The 21040-nt window shown below is 43.7% G+C and overlaps 1 protein-coding gene across 3 annotated transcripts in view; it reads right to left on the minus strand.

Moving 5' to 3' along the window:
- LOC107188298 (neurogenic protein mastermind) overlaps positions 1-21040 on the minus strand; it is a 235449-nt gene that overhangs the window by 73341 nt on the left and 141068 nt on the right. For all 3 annotated transcript variants that reach the window (XM_015576571.1, XM_015576573.1, XM_015576572.1), the window contains exon 2: positions 1964-3670. In XM_015576571.1, coding sequence (XP_015432057.1) covers positions 1964-3670 — 1707 coding nt within the window. The remainder of the gene's footprint in view (positions 1-1963; positions 3671-21040) is intronic.

The following is a 21040-nucleotide window of genomic DNA, read 5'->3' on the forward strand; positions in this document are numbered from 1 at the left end:
CTTCAGCTGCTTTTGAGACAGTATTACGATCTGTTGTATCAGTTCAGTATTTTTTATTAAATGTTGATTTTAGTGACTGTTTAGTTATGGATCTTTCTTTCCTATTCAAAGTACTTGGGGGGTTGATAGAAACTTTATATTATATAGTGCATTTTAGTTGTATTTGTTGTGGTCCAGATTTTATTCCATTCTTCTTTTATAGTTACTTTTATGTGGTCACGAGATCCCGGTATGGTATTAACTCTTTTAATACCTCGGAGCTGATACATCGGCTTTATAGGTTTTCCGAACAATACCTCGAGCTAATATAACGGCTTCTCATTTTGAATATAATTGAAACACATGTAATGACACTTTATTTTTATAAAATAAGCTTATACAGTGGAACATACGTCTCCTGGGTAGAATCAATAAAATTTGTAAAAAGTGAAAATATCGGTAATAAAAATACGTCTTGTAAAAAAACAAAAATAATACGTATCCCTTATTTTTGACTGCTTAACAGACACACGAAGTTTCATCAAAATCGTAGGGGGACACTTCCGTGCGTTTCCTTGTGAGATTCATTATAACTAAAATTCCTATACTTCAAACTAAGCTTTCAGAGCCCCTAAAACAGCGTTCCGAACTGCGCGACAGATCGAGTCCCTCCCTCTCTCGCTTTTGGGCCAGCTATAACAGCCGTTCACGCGGCATAGTACCGTACGTCCCGTTTCCCGCGGTTCGTTACATAAATAAAAGCGGCGCTCGAGAATAAAACGCGCACGGTGTTACGGACGGGGGAATGAGAAGGGGGATGGGGGGCGACGGCGCGATATCCATTCCGTGCAGGTTGTCGCGAGTGCAGTTTCGCGACTACCGGCCCGAGCGTATTGACGCGCGTCGGATTGGTAGGCGCGCGGGTTAAATCGAGCAGACGGTAGCGGCGTCGCGACGCCGGCTGCGCGCGGTCACGCAGCCTCCCCCGCCCCTTTTTTCTCTCTCTATCCTACCTTTACGAGCGTCCTTGTCCCTTCGACCCCTCCGTTCGGTGTATGGGGGACGGTGGGGGTGAAGCTCGGCGAGAGGGAAAATTTATAAAGAGGGAATGGAGGAGGTAGACTACTTGTTGCGCGTCGCGGCGCCCTCGTGAATTCGCTGGCGACGCCACCGGCGACGTCGTTACCACCACCCACCTCCACCACCACTACCACCGGCGTCGTCGTAGCCTCCGCCGGCACCACCGACGTCGACTCGTGACGCCGCCGACAAAAATAGACGTGTCGTCGCGACGCAACAGATATCATTCGGCCTCGACTGACTCGCGCACGGAATTCTGACGAGCAGGCAGTTCCCCACCGCCCCTCCCCCGCTAGATCCATCGTTCTGGTGATCGTTAATTATGACGGAGCTATCCTTCTTGGGTTTTATCTTGAGCTCGTCGATGGAAAACTTTCTTTCGCGACACGTACCGAGACGATTTTTTGTTGTCGCTTCTGTTCGCGCGGGCTTGGTCGCGTTGGTTTGACGGAATGAGCGAAGATGGGGATGTAGGTTTTAAAAGGTTCATCGTAAACTTGGCGACATTGTCTGGAATAGTATTTCAGCGCGATTGAAAATTGACTTTTCGAAATGCAGCCGAATCTGTACGCGGGAGAAGAAAGAACACTGTTTGGGGAATTATTTTACTGGAATTTTTGCTGGAGTATTGTTACCGAGTGAATAAAGAATGTTAGGGATGTAATTAGTATCATCGTCGTTGAATCGATTTTCAAATCGTCAACACGAGTCTGACTCGATGTTATAGATCAACGGGTTAAACATTGAAACAATAACGAAATTCTGAAATAAAACAAGACATTTAGGGTGTTCGGTTATACTTAGGACACCCTGTATACAAAACTCCCGACTGAACACCGATGACGAACGTGTTCATTCCGAAACCGAAGCAAAAAACAGTAAAACAAGGATGAGTCCCACTGACCTGAATCTGATGTCCTGGATTGTTGATGTGTAGCTGCTGCGCCTGGTTAATTTGCAGGGACGATGTGCCGGGTCCCGAGGGAGGTCTCGGCGGCGTGGAGCTCGTGAAGGGTCCTTGGGATCCGGTTTGATTGGGTCCGGCACCCTGGGATCCCCTCGGTGGAAGCGGATACCCTGGACTGCCATGATTCGGCATCGATCCGGGGCTACCACCATACGGCGAGTACTGTTGCTTGTACCCGCCGCTGGGGCCAAGCATGCTGGGTTTGCCACCTTGGGCGGGTTGCGGTCTCTTCATGTCCGCCAGGCCCGCGGCGAATTGGGTTTGCGAGCCGACAAATATGTCGTTCGCTTGCTGGCTCTGGAATCCGGATGTTCCGTTGTTCTTGTGATAAGATCCGGTACCAGTATTCGCCTGGGACTGTCCGCCGGGTGGGCCGTTGCTACCCGGGCTGCCCAGGTAGTCCGAGGTGCCGCCAAATTGCGGGAATTCCGCGTAAGGAGATCGAGCGGTTGGTCCTCTAGCAGCGGCGGCTGCAGCAGCGCTTGGATTGAATCCACCGAGACCGAGTTGCTGGCTTTTGTGCTGATGTTGTTCGGCCATTTGCTTCAGGGTCTGAGCGGCTGGGCTCATCTCCGACTTGAAATCCAGGCCGGAATATGGTAGCCTGGCGGGCGAGTATTGAGCCGAGCCGAGGGCACCAGGACTGGAGTTAGCAGGCAGGGCATTCCCGTTGTTCGTCGGAGCGCCATTGTTCACGCTATTGCTATTGGTGTTCCCGTGTTGTTGGTGTATCGCGTCCTTGTCATCCTCGATCTTGATCTGGCCGTTGTTCGTCGCGATGCTGTTGTTGTTGTTATTGTTCGCGGCGGCTGCTGCGGCGGCGGCGACCGCCGCATTGTTCGCCAACGCCTCGACCGGTATCTTGTCCTCGAAGTCGAAGTCCTTCATGAACTCCGGATGGAAATCCGAGATCTCGGAGATTAGATCTTTGAACGCGTCCGAGGTGATGATCTCGTCACCGGTGTCGTCGCCCATGAAGTCCGAGAAACCGGGGAAACCGGCGCCGTTCGCCGCCGCGTCTTTCTCGAGGGCTGCCGCGCATTGTTCCAAGTCGACGAACTCGTTGTCCGGTTCTTGTTTGCACTCGACCAGGTTACCGATGTCCACGCAACCGATACCACCACCGGACGCTGGGCCACCGGTGCCACCTCCACCTCCGCCAGGCCCACCGCCACCGTTGTTCCCAGTTTGGGCCCTCGAAGTCGCTGACGCAGGCGTCTCGGGGCCAGACTTTGGGGATGAGGATGCGTTCAACAGGTCGCTCTTCACCGAGGCGTTCGTCAACGCTTTCACGGTCACGTTCGTCGATATCTGCTGGGCCTGAGAATTCGCCGCCGACGTGGTGAACTCTAATTGCTGCACGATCTCCACCGAGAACTTGGTCAGACCCTCGTTCCCGCCGCCACCACCACCGCCCCCGCCGCCGCCGTGCGTCTGCCCCGTTGAATTCGCACCATTTCCAGGCGGATGCTGACCGTGGCCGTGATGAGGCCCGCCTCCACCTCCGCCACCTGGACCCTGCTGATGCTGATGCTGTGCCTGGGTGCATTGCAGCTTCACCGGGGGCTCGCCGAAGCCACCGTCTCCGCTACCGCCGCCGGATGGCTCCAACTCCTCGGCCGTCCTCTTCACGAATTTTTGCTGCTGAAACGGGAAAAGACGAAGACGACGATTAGTCACCCGCGATTAGTCGTGGTGCTACGCCATAAGGCGTTGACTGTTGGGTGATCGTTGGTTAGATTCGTGGGTAAGCGTTTAGGAAATCCTATGGTGTATCTAACGAGACGAGTCAGTAGAAAGAACCAAAGGATTTGCGTGCTAAGCGGCAACTGTCTCTGTCCCTGTCCCACTTAAATTTATTGACTCGACTTGTTGGATTAGGTACAAAGTTAGAGGTTGGAGGTATGCCCTGGGTCAGAATGACAACAGAGTAGACAACAATCCTCCTAAGAGTTGTACTTTCGAAAATTTAAAACTTCAATTCATCCCAAAAGGTCCACAGGAGGGTCCCATCACCAGCATCCACTGTTACCGTACTCTACCTAAGAATTCAGTTCAAGCTACCCTCGACCCAATGTTTCCACCATCGATTCTATTGCCCCATACAATACTAATCCATATCAATCACAACATATCTCATCCACCCAGAGTAACGTGCAGGGTTTAAACTCGCTCGAAAACGAATCTATCACCTGAGGATGCTAAGGTTCAATATGTACCTGCCACCCACGTAGACATCCCATCCTCCTGAGCCCCGTGAACGGGCGGTAGACGAAGGAAAAACTGAAGGTACGCGGTAATGGCTTCTAAATCCCGCAGTCACCCGGGTTTCCCCATTAGAAGCGTGGCGCGACCGGTCGATCAAACGGACGAGCAACCGGCCGCGCATTCTGCTCCGTTGGTCAAGGCAAAACGCGGAGTCCTTTAAACTTCACGGTTTTTCTGGCCGCCTCGCGAGCCTGGCAACCGGTAGCGCAGGATATTTAACTCGCGATGCCCAGGATGCCATCTCGTTCCGTTGCCCGTTTCTTTCGCAATTAACCCGGCAATTTCTCACCGTGGCTGTCAATACTGGCCACGGTTCTTTCAACGGCGCGTCTTTGTGCGGAACGCCGCCTGACGCAGAGCCTGTTTTATCCCGTGGAGGACTCGTGTTCTACGCCACGGGTCGCGTAAGTTCTCGATCCACGAAACGGGGTGACTCGTGGCGCGTGAGTCTATGCGTTCCGTTGGCTCGATCGGAGAGATAACGACCCACAGATCGTTTATCGTTCGTTACGGTTGCGAGAGGCTTTTGATTTACTTACACGTCGATTTCTTAATTTATGGCCCAGAGAACGGACGGTTTGTTGGACCACCTTGTTGTATCGTTATTCGATACTGATCGATTCCCTGAAGGATTTCTTTTTAATATTCGCAGAATAGGGTGTGCAGATATTCATTGAAATGATCATTGAATTTTCCTAGCCTGTTTCATAAATCATTCTGAAGTAATGGGTCGCGTGACATGTTGTTAGAGAGGAAATGATCTAGCGTCGGTCCAGTTAGTCGACAACAGCGCTCGCGAAGGAAGGATTGGAGAACGAATCGGGTTGAGTTATGCAGAAAACTACCAACCCTCAAAATAGCAAACAAGTTAGTTAAACATAGTACGGACCCCATAATTCTGTGCTCTTTCAATTTTCAAAACAATTACCAACCCATAAACCAAGTCTTGCATTATACAATTATTAAAACTACCAAGTCGAAGAAAATTAAACGTACAATTAAAGTTAACTATTGAAAATATAAAATAAAATATAAAAATTTTAATATTGAAATATAAATAATAAAAAACACTTTCAAACAACAACAAGTAAAATATAACTAATAGAAATAAAGGTACTATTTTTTTTAAATTAAAATCTCCAAGCTAAATTTAGTTCGTTTCAGATCAGTGAGGGTTGGTAGCTTTCTGCGTAACTTGGCCCAATTGCATCTTCGAGTAATTCCGTAGAACAAGACCATGCGCGATGATCGATTTTTCACCAGCGAACATTTTGACGAATGGAAAATTTCCTGGAGAAATGTTGGTCCTTCCGTCTGCAAATCCAGCTTCAAACGGAAGAAGCTCCCCACCGGCGTCGCGACGCCACGAACACCGTGAGGGCTTGATGGAATATCGTATTACATCAGCAACAGACACGCGGGTTCTCTCTCGTTCGAGACGCGACGCAGGAACAGGGGATATGTCCGATGCCCGTAGAAACGTAGGACGCCCGATTCGCTATTAGAGGGTAATACGTATTATCGATTTTGGAACGGGGCGTAGGTTATCCCGGTTCAAATCATGACAAATGTACAGCGGTGTGTGGCACAGACACGGGACCGCACCCTGGAATAACTTCTTCCAATCTTTTTTTCTTTCTTTCCTCCCCTCTGTTTCCACCAGCACGAAAATACTCCCTCGATTAGGAGATCGAACACGGAGCTGCGTCTGTTTCGGAATTTTGTTCGATTCCGTGAATATAAATAGAAACTTAGAATTGTCTGCTATTGTCAGAGTGTTTGAATCCATAAATTTCGTACGCTCGAAATGTTTAGAGAAGCTGGCATGTTACGCGATTGAGAAATGAAGATTCTTAGAGGTGCCCAATTTACAATTATTTTATTCAGTGATCTGGTTATTTATCTTTGTACTTTATTCTCGTTATACAACTCTAGAGTTATAAATGTCCATCTATCCTTAACATGTACTAAAAGGGTGACATTGTTAAATGAAGTATCTATATTAAGTTAGGGTGAAAGTAGATAATACGATTAGCTAAACAAAACACCTCACCATTGCTTTACCCTTTCTTTTTTTTAGTTTTGTCAATACTACAATAATAACTTTTATGCAAACGGCGATCCCCCACTGAAACCTTCACAATAATACTCAGAGTGATGACCTTGACGATATATTAAAAAATCATCGAAATCGAAGATGGCTCCCTTATTGTAAATATTTACCACATCCATCAGTCTGCTAAATTACAGTAAATATAATTATAAATAAATACTTAATAAATACTCAATTATAAATAGTTAATACAGGGTGTCCGAAAAAAATGTATACACTGTTTAACGGGTCATAGCTTTCTGATTTTTCTTTCTTTTCAGGGTGTACTCAATTGGAAATAATGAGTGGATCAAGATTAACTATTGAAAAAAGAAAATTTATTTTAAAATGCTATTGCAAGTATGAAAATGTAGCAGCAGTACAAAGACAATATCTCAGGGAGTTTCAGGCAGATCCACTTTTTCTTGTGGGGATATCTTAAAGATACGCCAGAAAACCGACGACACTGGAAGAATTAAAAGCCGCAATTGAGCAAGAATGCGCCACAACACCAAATGAAATGTTTGTTGAAGTTTATGAATCAATCCCAACGTTATCAGCAGTGTATTGACCAGAACGATAATAATTTTGAACGTAGGAGGAAAAGTTATACATTTTACGTAGATTCTTTTGAAATACAAATATTAATTATATGTGAATAAAAACTGAAGTTATAATCATTCAAACTGTGTATACATTTTTCGAGAACACCTAAATCCCCCTGTTCCCCAATCTACTCCAATTTCTCTCTCACGGTTCTCCTCTCTAAAAGAAAAATCAACCTCAATATCGAAAAACGCGATACCACCTAAGATTCTCGCTGCCCGAGTAAAAAAGTCAAAAGGTTCTCGGCGTAGTCTGAGTGCACCGAGTTTTCCCCAGGACCGCCATAAATTCCGGTGTTACATGGGCCCCTGGTTTCCCGTGTTCGAGAGTATCGACGCTGCTGGCCGAGTCCGCGGCCGGAAATTGCGGAGAAAGCGCGCGGGTAATGCAGACATTTCCGTCGCCTCTCGGCGGAGAGCCGGAACGCCCGTATTTTTCACCAGTGGAAAAACGAGAAAGCCGGCCTGGATTGTGTGTACGTAAGTCGTAATAGATGCGAGACGGGATCCCGTAGAGTAGTTTTCGGTCCGGGCTCGAACCGACGCTGCCTTCAGCAGAGCAATTTCGCGGCGTAAAAAAGTGCACCGGAGAGTCCTCGACGGATAACGGGGAGCGAATATACCTCCTGGTGGATCCTACGACGCCCTTTTGATCTACTTTCCTATTTTTCTTAATTTTCGCACGACTACTCTAGAAGTAAGACAGGCTGAAGGAGTGGCACCATCTTGAGACGCGTAAAATTAGGTTAAGTTTTGGGAATTTCTTCCGTAGATAATTTACTAATATGAAAAGTTTCGAGCTTTTGGAGAATATAAATTGTAACTTTCAGTTTTATTCGTTGATTTTTTTCAAGGGAAAATGTGATAAAATGATGGAGTTATTCGAGGTAATTCTGAAAGCTTCTTGTGCTAGATAGAACGTCCGAAATGAAACATTTTTGGTTTATAAATAAGTAAGGCAGGTATTATCGACGATGTAGCGTTGGGTTTTTCAAAAATTTTAATAACCATAGAAATGGTGACAGTTCGAAGAGGAAAGCTCTTTTTTTGCAACGAAAAATCAACTAAAAAATTAAATAATTGAAATGTCGAACAAAATTCTAAGTTTTACTGTAGAATAGGGTTATGTAAAATATTCCCTTTAAATTTGAAGATAATCGAATATATTGTCCCGATGATTTTCTGGCGGGCATGTCAAAAAATATAGTTTCCAGAAAAACACAAGAAGGTTTCGGATAAAATTCTTCTGCGTTAAAGAAGAATTTTTTAAATATTCACTGCAATCAGCTATTCCTAAATATATTTTTTTTTATTGAATACACCGTGTTATGTCTACATGAAATATAGAAAACGTGAATTGTTGTTTCCCATCATCAACAAATTAAAACCAATAAGAGGAGAATATAAATCTCCCGTCAACAATGTACTAACTAATTATTATCTCCCATTGGAAAACATTCTTTGGACATTTCTATTCATTTCATCGAATTCCCCGCGTTTTTTCACGAACGAACCCCACATTGAGAAAGGAAAAAAAGAAAAAATTATTCGAATTGTTCTTGTTCCTTTAGCACGCAACCGGAATATTTTCGTGAAACGTACATAATTGGTAGTTCGCGCGTTTCCGGTTTAATTCCGATTATTCTGCCAGCCTGGCCGTGATAATGAAATGTAAATGCACTCGAATTTTTTCGCGGGCCAGCCAATCGAGGCAACTGGAATCGTATCGTTACGCGATGCAATTTTTTTTTTTCTAATTTAGGAATGTCTGAGTTGCGGTGGATATGTCAGAATTTATAAATATTCCAGGTGTTTCGTGATTGGTCCACTCGCGTGGTGCGTTCGTGGAAGTGTTCTCGAGGATCGTTGGAACGGGGAATGGACCACGAACTTTCAACGACCGCTTCAAACTTCCCGAGGGTGAGAAGGGGTTCTTTAATCTGTGCCCTAAGAATTCGTGCAATTCGTTCACGTGACCGATCGATCGCATGCCGCCACTTACTGGGATTTTCTACGGAAGCTTCTAATTGTCGAGAGGACAAGATTGTCTTCTAATTTCGACACTCTTTAATCTCGAGTTCCAGTAAGAAGCTGTTGTATTTAAGAAAATATCATTTCAACTCAACGAGTTATTTTAGATAGTATGCACTTCTTATTGACTCACCCTGTATGTGCAACGTTCGATTTCCAAACTCCGTATATTTCATTACATGTTGAATATTTTATACCATTCATTATCTCCGCTTTAAGATGTTTTAACACCTAATCAAGAAGGTAATTACATTCCAGTGAATCTAATGATGGTAACTTAGGATGATTTCTGACGAATGTGTTTCGAAATAATGTGGTGGGTAGTAAATTTGTTCTAGTAAAGTAATTCGATCGGTATTGCAAACACCACCTTCTTCAATACTAATCAAGTTCCAATTTCATCGTCAGATCAATAAGGATATTAAAATTATAATTTCGATCGTATGTACCATAAACACTCTCGCCTTAACACCTCCAATCGCGTGACGCTTATTTGCTTCGCCCTGTCCGTCGATCTTGTATCTTAGCCGTTTCCCTCGAGCTTTTATAAAATCGGTTAATAACCGGGGGAATTCGTGAAAAATGCGTGCACGCGTTCGTGGAAGTTAACGTCGAGACACGGCGACGTTTATTAAACGCGTCGTCGCTGATAAACGCGGCCAAGGGAGGTGGAAGAATAAGACGCGCGACAGGATTTACCGTGGACCCTCATCCACCGACTAAAACGACGTAATCTCACCGGTTTACGGTTTCCACGGAGAATATATTCATCCTGGTTTTCGTATATCCTCGTTACTAGGCGACGACTGGTTGAATTGCCGCGGCGTGCTTTCCACGGAAATCGAACGTCAATAATCAATAACTGCTTAACGGTGGATTAACGAACGTAAAAAAATTCAAATATGAATAACGTTTTCCTCGATTGTTGCGTCTTCAGGGACGAAGGGGATGGCTCGTAAATTAAGATGTTGGTGATGGTTTTCTATAGACGAACCCAGATTAACGAAATGAACACTGTGCAGAAGTGATGAATGATTCAAGGAAAGCGTAATCCAATAATCTCCGTGCAGCATAATTATAAAACCACTCTGAAATTGTCAATTCTTGTTGTATTGTGGTTGAAGTAAAAACGAACCAAGTGTACCATGTCTGAAATCGTGTTTATTATATTCCCTGGGGAAAAAAATGATTCTTTTTTATTGTAATCCCCATAAATAAAGTAGATCATCGATAAGTGTTCGAGGGTTCCTCGGCACTGAGTGTTCCGACGTCATTCCCACCACTGAGCAATTGATTGGTTCCACGGGGACTCCCAATCTGGAATACTCCATCCATGATATCTGTAATACTCATTGCCGAGGAGCCTTCGAGCGCTCATCGATGATTTACTGTATACCCAAACGTATAAAACCAACAAATTCCAAATCTACCACGGTAAACATATTACATACTAAATGGTCCGTCACGTAATATGTGTATAATTTTAATATTAAAAAAAAAAAATCTCATGAATCACTTCCCGTATCTCTAATTATATTTGACTGACGCGTAATGCACCCCCGAATGTTAAGAGCGCGGATATAAGCGTCACGAAGCAAAGATTACAGGCTTCGATGGTGTCTGGGAGTATATTTATCTTGGAAAGAGAACCATATATCTCCTCTGGCCGTTCGACGCGCGCAACAAAACACGGGTAAATGTATAGGCGGCGGGGAACGGTTGAAGGGTTCACCGATTTTCCTCGCTGCCGCGGAACATAATCGAGACTGTCGACGCCGATACCACGAGCAGCGACGCAGTTATTAACGCGGACATAAATCTTTCCCGACTTTCATTCCCGTCCGGTTCGGTTTCATCAAACTGCCCTTCCTCCTATCCCCCCCTCGCTCCTTTGTTTTTCTTTTTCTATTCACCCCTCCCTCTCATTCTCTCATTACTCTCCACCCCATGGCCATGTCCAGCTCTTTATCACGGTCGAAGAATTCGTACGACCGATTAATTCTGCCGCTTAGCGATTGCGAATTAATAGGCGAACGGACCCGACCCGGGCCAACCCTCGCAGCACCGATTTACCCCCTTCGCCCCCCCCCTTCTATCCCCGAAATCGGTTAACGACTGAACCCCCGTGAATTTACCGAAGTTTGGGGCTACGTTATGCTAGTTCGCCCGGAAGTAACACTACGATACATCGCGAGCCTGTTTGCACGCGTAAACGAACACTTCCGACTACTATTAAAACGGAGCACTGGTTATTTTAGGAAGGTAGGTATTGTGTTGATTCTGGCGAAAGGGGAGGGACTTGTTTGTTTGGGTTTTGTTTATTCCATTCAGGCCCTTGGTGGAAGGGGGTTGAACTTTAGTAAGAGATCCAAGGTTTTGGATATTGATAGGATGCGACTGGACAGCGCGAGGAACTAACTTGGAAGCATTAGAGACCCGGGTAGAGGTTCGTCTTCTTTCTGTGGAACGTCATTTCACTGGTATTTTTGAATTATTTTAGGGCAGAATTAGTACAGATTTCATGTTTCTGCATCATTTAATGTAGTATTGTTGTACCAACTACTGCGATGAATCTTACAAAACTGTAAGATTGATACAAAAAAAACTTACTGAACCATAAGAACGATTTTAAATGAAAAGTGTTCGGTAAATCGTACAAGAATCGTACGAATCCATCTGTAAACTGTGGATTTTATGCATTTATTCGTAAATATGAGTGTGCAAAATACAATATGATGAAAATGTTCGTGAAGCTAGCTATGAAGTTTACCTACTTACTTCTAAAAATCTGAATTTCCATAAAAATTTGCAGTCTAATTATTAGTTTTTGTTTTATCTTTTAGTTACACGCGACACGAGTGACCACTGGAGAACGGAAAAAATGAAGTTCCACGAATCTTGTCAAACTCTGTGGCGGCGGTGCAAGAGAAGATAAGAAGAAGCGTGTCAGTAACCTTGAGTCGCGCTAGCGAGCGAGCTCCCTCCTGCGTGGGAGGATACGCCGCTCTATTGAGCGTTACGTTTCGTTAACGACGCTCTCCGTTAGCGAGGCAACTGTTAACACGACCTAAATATCAGCCGGCGAGCCGACAGTGTCGTGCTTTTAATCCTCGAAACACCGAACACAGTAAGCAATTTTCGTTCCACGTATTTTATTGATTTTCCGAGGAAAACGATAATATTATGAAACAGACAAGCACCATAGTAAGTACAATTAACAAACGACGAAATTTGTAAATCGAATGTTACATTCTAATCTGTTTTCCATATTTATCATTCCAATATTTAACCCTCGAACAACGGAGCTTGGCCATTCGAGACCCAAGAAAAATAAACTTCCCTTGAAATGATAAACATTAACCCCCGTACAGTGTTCAATAAATTGTTGCAGTAGTATTTTTAGAATTAAATTTGATCGTTGTATATGTGAACTACTTAATGTACAAGTTTCTGTAAAAAAGAATATAATTAAAAATTAATATCAATCACGATGGTTAAGTGTACCTGTAGTATTTAATAAAATTTTGTTCTGTTAATTAAAATATTAGTGATTTGTCTCGATCATGCCACGTCACTTTGGTTACACAGTAGATCGGAATTTGATGTGTATTGTCACCCTGTATCGAATTCCAAGTGGAAAAGCAATTTTAAACAATTTTTAAGCATACATAATTTGTTATGTTTTAAACACGTGTGCAATGTAAGAAAGCAGCCACATTTGAATTCAAACGAGAAACGCGGGAAGCTTACAGAGCTCGATGTTCACGCAACCGAAGGGTGACGTTTCGAGGGGTAAACAGTAAATAATAAACAGTGGACGAAGCGCATCTCATGTGGTCGCACGTGTCGCGATGGAACGCTATTTGCGGCTCGGGTATTTATAAGCCGTTCTAATTTAGCCGCAGACGTATAAATATCAATTCACTGCGGCCAATGTGTCGCTGCAATCGCCGCTTTATTGTAGTACCGTATGGACCGAAGGAGAATCCTATTCCTGTTAAGAAAATGGTGGCTAAAAAACGAAACCTTTGATTAATTTTTAAAGTGTTAATAGAAACCAGAAATTTCGTTAATATATCTTTCAAGATATTTTGAGGGTTTCCTACATTCAATTTTCATTTTAGTTTTAATTAGTTACAGGACCTTCTAGACGTATTTATCCCCCCATTAAAAAATGTAGATTCGTGTGTCGTGTAAGAATATACGAACAAAAACAGCTATTTTCTATGTTATTAATTATATCACGACCATCAGTCACTATCGGAATTTTTCCACAAAAGATCAATTCATTCAGAGCCCCAGCGATTTCGTGTCAAAAGCGAAGTAATTCCATACGAGCAATAACCATGATCCCATATCGATGACGGTGGTCATGAATCAAGAGCGAGTGACCTCACACACGTTATCACGGCTTTGTCCTGTCGTCTATGACCCTACACACGGATCATGACGGTTTTGAATCCGCGTCAAGCATCCCGTATGGATCGGTGATTGCATTTGCATCCCTTCTGGATGATCATTTTCATACCGTAACACGCAATGCTCTAGTGTTGCCCACGGAAAACAGCCGAACGCGTTAATGTCAGCAGCATTCATCTTTGACCGAAACCTTTTCAAAGTCCTCCAACAGGTGTCGCCATTCATGGCTGAACATTTAACGAGAGAAAAACCATCGTGAGAAAACTCCAGCTTTCGTTCAACTTATCGGTACTAAATTTCGTCTGTGGAAGAGACGAAACATTGGTGAACACCTCTAGAGTGAACATCTAATTGGCGAACCTATGTGTAGAACCAGATAGAGTCGACGTAGGTGTCAACAGCAATCAAAAGCGTCGAGAGGCTATTGGAAAGCACCGATCCTCCCGAAAACTATGAGAGCCTCGACGCGATGGCTCTCTATCTGGTCTCTCCAAGGACTTTCGTAATGGAGTTGTATTAATAATATAGGACCGTAATAACTTCGGAACCAGGGGCTGCCACACCCTATTAACCGCATCGCTTCCACCGCAATTACAGTACGCCATCGCACACACTCGTGGCTTGACGCGATATTACTAGGCACTGATAATAAAGTTACAACAGAGATAGGTCCTGCGATGGTGCACGGTCTCGGTGCACACGCCAGCCACGGATAAATTATTTGTTAATCATCGGACTGGAGATCTTTGGTGATGTCACTGTCCACGAGAGCAGAGTGATCTTTCGGACACGGATTGAAACGTTCGAATATTGTTCGAAAATCTCGGTGGGAAATATCGAAATTTCAACCCATTCTCTTGTTTTAATACTTCTCACTACCCTTGTCACATTTGTATTATACTCTATTCGAAAGCAATGTGACCTCCCTAAATCTTTTAGGTCACAAGCGACTATTTGGCGCTAAAGGGATTGTCACTAAAGAAATCTTTTAACGTTCAACTTTAAAAACCATTAAAACCAATTTTTCACATTGTTTAGAATCTCATATGATAAAAAATAGGTGTCGACATAGAAGACTCAAAGGGATGATGGAAGCAGTAAAAATACAAGGAGTCACGGAGGGTTAAGATTATTATTATATACTATATAATTTACATTAGTTTACCGAATAAGAGTTTTACCAATACATTTGTTTTTTTCATACTAAAACCTTTCAGTGTCCACTCAAGCTAGCATCATCCCACTTCAAAGCAAACTTTCACAAAACTGTGCTAAAGGTAATCGTCACGTATTTATCAGAAATATTACATCTGTCAGGATGCACTGTCAACACGATACCGATTACAACCACGATTCGAAAAGTATCAGACAGCCATGGCCGAAAGCAACAACGAGAAATCCACGTTTCTCGTCGACCGGTTGAATCGCGGCGGCTGCAGCTGCGTTGCATTTACATTCGCACGAGCGACTATCGTAATTGCATCTGCGGCCGCAACACGCGAACGCCACGCGTCTCGTCTCCGCGGAAATGATTTCCGCGTCCGGGATCGAAACATCCGTGGCTCCGTTAAACCGCGACGGTTAATTTTTGTTCTGCTCGAAACCGCCCCTGGATTTCGCGCAAAAATTAAATTACCGTCGCGTCGCGATCGAACGAACGAACGAACGAACGAACTGAACGGCGGGGATGGATGATGGCAATTTCACGATACCGATCGGGGTTCGTTTTACATGTAAATTCAGTTCTTCGCTGCAGCTGGGATTAAAACATTTACCCGCTTTGTTTGAGTTTCTGTTTTTCAGGAGAGAAAAAAAAAAAAGAAAAGTATGATTAACCGGGAAACTTGTTCGCTGAAATCCACGCGAAATCCGATTTTAACGCTTACATCGTTCATTGGTTAACCCTTCAACACCCAGTGTGACGTATACGTGACATCTAGAAAATCATATTTCCAGGGATTATGTCGTGAAAAATCATTTTTCTATGATTCAGTATCAAAAATGCGTCAAGAATACAAGGGTTTACTATTTGGACTTGGTATAGCAAATTAAAGGTATGTATACACTTATTATAGTAGACCTTACGTTACAAATTTAAGCTCGCTTTTCTGAGAATCACGTATTACTTCGATCTGAGTGAGATTAATGATTCCACTTAGTAAATGGTAAGTCGCTAAATGGAAGCACAGGCTGAAGATTTCAGTTCCACTGTTATAGAATGATCAACGCGTCTGCCCACGTCCAGATTACCGCGGCCAACGAACCACAACGAACGATTCGAACGAGGCCCGAGGGGGATGACGTGAGAAAGAAGGGCGCAAGACTCCGAGCCGGATCGGGGCAACAGTGGCGCATCTTCCGATGGGAAGAAGTCGCGAAAGTGGGCCTCGAACTTTTTGACCCAATTTTTTCCACCCCTGAAACAACGTCTTCACTCCTGGCCCGTGCCTGTGTGCCAGTTGGCCACAGCCTCGTGTCTAATGATCCTCTGATTCGCATAAACCCTAAATCGACAATTTAGAACTTTCATCGTACATTCATAAAATTTCAAATGCATTAACATCAGAATCACGAAAACACTCCATTATTGACTAATTCTTAAGTCTCCTTGAATCTAGTCCATTTATAAAGAAATTCTAATCGAAAATCTAAATTGATTTCTTATTAAATATTTTCTGATTTCGAACATATGTGAACGAATCTAACGGCCTCAGAGGTAGTCCAATGCCTTCTAAACCCCAAAGAAGGAAAGAACCCGAAATCTCAACGAATCTCTAAGATTTACTGATTCCTCGTTTCGAAAAATCGAAACTGTTTCGGGTGAACTTATTCCTAGACTCAATATATTCTAAATAAATTTTTCGAATTTCCAAGAATCACCGACAAAACCTGTACGACCAGGGCCACGACTTACGAAGGCCGCCGAAAGCGTTACAAAGAGAACGATCAGTTTGGAGTAACCGTGATGGCACGGATACCGCTCGGAGGTAAAACTCGACCGGCTCTAAACGCGTTAAGGTAATTTTATTCGGTCCTTCGGACGGTGTATCGTTCCCTGGTCGAGATAAGGCTGAATACGGTTTAGAGGCGGAGATCGCGAACATCGAGAACCACGTCCACAAGGGCCAACGTACACGCAAATCCATATTTAGACTGGATATCGGTTCGGTTACTTTTAGACGAGCGGACAGCGTCTGGCGTGGGCGTTCGCTTACCCATCGAAAATCCCGCTTGTTCGGTAGTGAAATTCATTGCCAGTTTATTTCAACGATTCTCTGTCGTTAGACGAACATGCGAAAAGGAAAAAGATTGCTGCTGGTTCGAAATATCGTTTGGACGATTACCAAATCGTGACGCGAATAAGAATCGTCGCGAGGAGACAGCGGCGTCATTGTCCCGCCAGCGATTTTATCATCGATTGACGGCAGGGGACCCGAAACTGCAATTGTATCCACACTGTGGTGGGAAGTTAATTACAGCGATTGTCCCGTTTACGCGTATACCATATTAAAGGTGCTTGACTGGAAATTAAGGTTAACCTAATTGCTCCGACAGGGAGGTCCTCCGAAGGAAGATGATTTTACATTGTCGATTCTTGTGAAATAACTGTTATCCGATGAATCGAAATTGCAGGCTGCGCTACCCTCGTAACAATGACGAGCTAATTGTGGGATAAACAGAAATATAGTATCGGGTTTCAGAGCTTCTCCTACGGGATTTATATTTTTCTCGGGTTTTTAACTTTGTAAAAAATGAAATACTTTTTTCGAGTTACTAGGTTCGTAGAAATGGAATATTTTTTTCGAGTCCTGAAGTTTGGAAAAAATGGAACACTTTTGTCGAGTTATTAAGTTCGTAGAAATGGAATAATTTTTTCGAGTCCTGAAGTTTGAAAAAATGAAACTTTCGTCGAGTTATTAAGTTCGTAGAAATGGAATACTTTTTTCGAGTTCTAAAGTTTGAAAAAATGTGAAATACTTTTGTCAGGTTCCCAGATTTGTAAAAATGGAATACTCTTTTCGGGTTCTTAGGTTCGTCGACCTGGAATACATTTTTCAGGCTCTTAGTAAAAATAGAATAGTTTTTTCGGGGTTCGTAGAAATGGAATATTTTTTTCTTTTTTTTTGGTCTCCCGATAATACGAAATACGGGACAAGTTTTGTGTCCGGGCAGTCGATGATATCGCGCGTCAACTATTACGGCGCACGATAGATCCGCGTGTCACGATGCAAAGCACAACCGCGGCCGTAGACTTTCGTCGGTTGATATGCAGATTCCAGTAATTACAATAACAAATCGCGCAGCGGCAGGCATAATGGGATCACGTGATTGTAACGTGCGTAAACGGCACATATACGCGATATACCCGCGAGTCCGATCCGCCTGGGCTTTGTGCGCACACCGAGCCGACTGCTACGTCAGAAATCCTCGTAAATTCGTGACCCACGGAAGCTACCGTGCACTCTGATCACACTCTACGCGCGTCACCCATGTTGCGCCATATTATATCCTCGAAAATCAACGATTTTCCGTTCGAATATAAACGCAGTTTAGATTTCCCAGTAAGCACTTTTTCTTTGCACTTTTTACGATTAAATTTGCTAAACAAATTTGAAAGTTATTGGTTAAAAAAGATCATGGGAAAAATTGAAAAGCATTAATCTGTTAATCGAGGAAGACAAATTGGCTCAACTATACCTTCCCATAAATTTTCAATTCTACATGTATATTCAGCCACATTCGTGTACTTTTATTATTCGTGTAAACTGAATTTTATTTGGGTTTGTCACGAGACAAGTGAGAATACAGGTTCGAGAAGCCAGTCAGCTAACAGGTTAATTAGAATATTATACATGAAAATAATCGAAGTCATAGATATAACTATTATTTCTCAGTTTCCTGTTTCAATTACGAACAGTGTTTCTTTTACAGTTTATATCAGAATATTATTCTTTTATTATTATGCTAGATTTATTCATACCTAAAATTCCATTTTAATGTAATTCGCACCACCGAGCGTGACCTTGAACGTTCGCCATTTTACACATCCAGCGCGATTCACGAGGGTAATCAAAGGAATAGGAGCCCCACCCTTTATCCTAACGATCTCATTTGTCAAAGTGAAAAAATTCCAAATTTTTTCCCCCTCGAACCGGAGTACGCAACCGAAAGGCGGAGAGAGGGCAATCGAGGCAAGAAAAATAGTCGATTTTAGCACCGTAACCTCATTTATCCACGGGTCTATTCACGAAGAAAGAAATGGCGAACGATATCTGACTACAGCGTTGTAGAGAACCTTTACTACTCCCCGCTTCCTCTCGCGTTCCCAACAAGCTGTTGCGTCTTTCGAAAACAATGGAACACGAGAATGCAAGCCGGCTAGCTACCACCGCGAGAAATTACACATCCGTGTTAGTCTTCTCCTCGTCGATGCTCGCGTGTCGCCTTCGCCGACGAGAAAGAGAAAGAACGACTATGGTTCAGCGGATGGGATGAAACGAGACACCAGAGAGGGGAAACACAAGTTATGCAATCTCGTCGTCACACTTGTCGGTAATTGCTTATTTATTGCCCTATCACGCCGGTGGCCCGACTTTTTTCCCCCGCGCTCTTGTCGAGGATGTTATCCTTTTTGATAGCGTTCCAATGCCTCCTATTAAATCGATCGGCTTTTGCCTCGCGTAGACGGTCGTCGGTGGGGGAGAGACTCGAGGCACTTGATTTATTGATGGGAGTAATCTGCCGTCTGTTTAGAAGACGATGGCTTCACGCAGATAGGGAAGAACTGCTACCACGAGGAAACCCGTGAATTTATTGCTAGATTCGCGGAGAAGGAATGCTCGCGCGAGTAACAATAGGCTTCCACTTTTGTTATATTCGATAATGTAGCTGTAAAGACACAGATGGGTGTGTTGGGATAATTTCTTCGTTCGATGGAAGTAGAGTAAAGAAGCCTAAGAGGCCCCAAGGATGCCTGAAGTCTATGGAAAATCACACGAGGGCCCAGGAGATCCAAGGGATCAAACATGGCAGTAGTAATGGTATGTGAACATCCCTCAGATCCATCGGGCCTGGGACCTATCGAAAACTGAGGATCGTTTGCTCTACGACCTCTATTTGAATCCTTTTCTGTAACTATTTCAATAGAGGTTCAGTTCCAATAGGGGTCCGGTTCCAATAGAGGTCCAGTTCCAGTAAAGACACAAGTTCAATAGAGGTTCAGTCCCAATAAAGGTCAAATCTTAATAGAAGTCGAATCCCAATAGAGGTGCAGCTCCAATAAAGGATCAGTCCCAGTAAAGACACAAGTTCAATAGAGGTTCAGTCCCAATAGAAGTTCAGTCGCAATAGAGGTCGAATCGCAATAGAGGTCGAATCCCAATAGAGGTCGAGTCCCAATAGAGGATCAGCCCCAGTAAAGACTCAATTTCAATAGAGGGTCAGTCCCAATGAAGGTCGAATCCTAATAGAAGTCCAGTCCCATTAGATGTTGAGTCCCAATAGAGGTCCAGTCCCAATAGAGGTTCAGTCCCAAAAGAGGTCGAAACCCAATAGAGGATCAGCCCTAGTAAAGACTCAATTTCAAAAGAGGGTCAGTCCCAATAGAGATCGAATCCCAATAGAAGTCCAGTCCCAATAGAGGTTCAGTTCTAGTATCTGGTTCAGTTCGAATATAGTGGTTTAGTTCCAACATACTCCTATCTTTCACTTCTAAGTCCATCCACGATTCTATCGCTCGAAAAAAAGCTAAAAGCTCCTACAGAGAGATCGAAAAAAGAACGATGGAATCGTTTGGTAACGGCGACTTCAGCAGGCGTCCGCCAATCAGTAACGACCATCAACGCACGGACGACATAGTTGATGATCGGACGTAATTCACGAGACACCCGTGAAATTATTCACTACAAGCGTGGGAGATTCCATTTGCAGAACGGAAAGTACATACACGCGGCTAGGGGCAGCCCTTATGGTGCACACACCGTGGATCGCGTGCACACCACGCGTACGGTCATTCGCCAACATTTAAAAAAAAAAAAACTCCCCTTATTCTACCCCCTTCCAGCGATATTGCAACTGTTATTAACAATGTATGGTACATAATCACGCGCACCTCCGCCACTTTTCCTTCGCCAGACGTAGAGTATGCTAAGAAGGTGTATTTATTCTGCTTAGGTTCACGACACTACTCGTGGCTATACGTTCACAGGATATTACAGAAAATGTGTGCACCGTTCGACGATTGAATTTACTGTAAACTTCTAAATATATGAATCCAACGATCATTCTTGCGTTCATTCGTTATTATACAATGAATTTATCCCCTGCGTACATTTCACACAATATCTTTTCATCGATCCGTTCGACGCTGATTGTACCGTGTCAAGTTACAATGAACCATACAGGATCGTTCACTTTAATCCGCCCGAATTGTCAGTTCAAAATTCAATTTAACCAACACCGTTCCCTCCCCCTCCCTGGAAGTCCAGCATTTCCCCACTTTTGTAAATCTGTATGCACTCGAAAAGAACACCGTAAACGAACGCGCAATTAATCGATCTCTCTTTCTACATTCCCCTCCCGAAATGCTAAAAAGCGTCG

Source organism: Dufourea novaeangliae, unplaced genomic scaffold (assembly GCF_001272555.1).
Source record: "Dufourea novaeangliae isolate 0120121106 unplaced genomic scaffold, ASM127255v1 scaffold118, whole genome shotgun sequence".
Taxonomy (NCBI): domain Eukaryota; kingdom Metazoa; phylum Arthropoda; class Insecta; order Hymenoptera; family Halictidae; genus Dufourea; species Dufourea novaeangliae.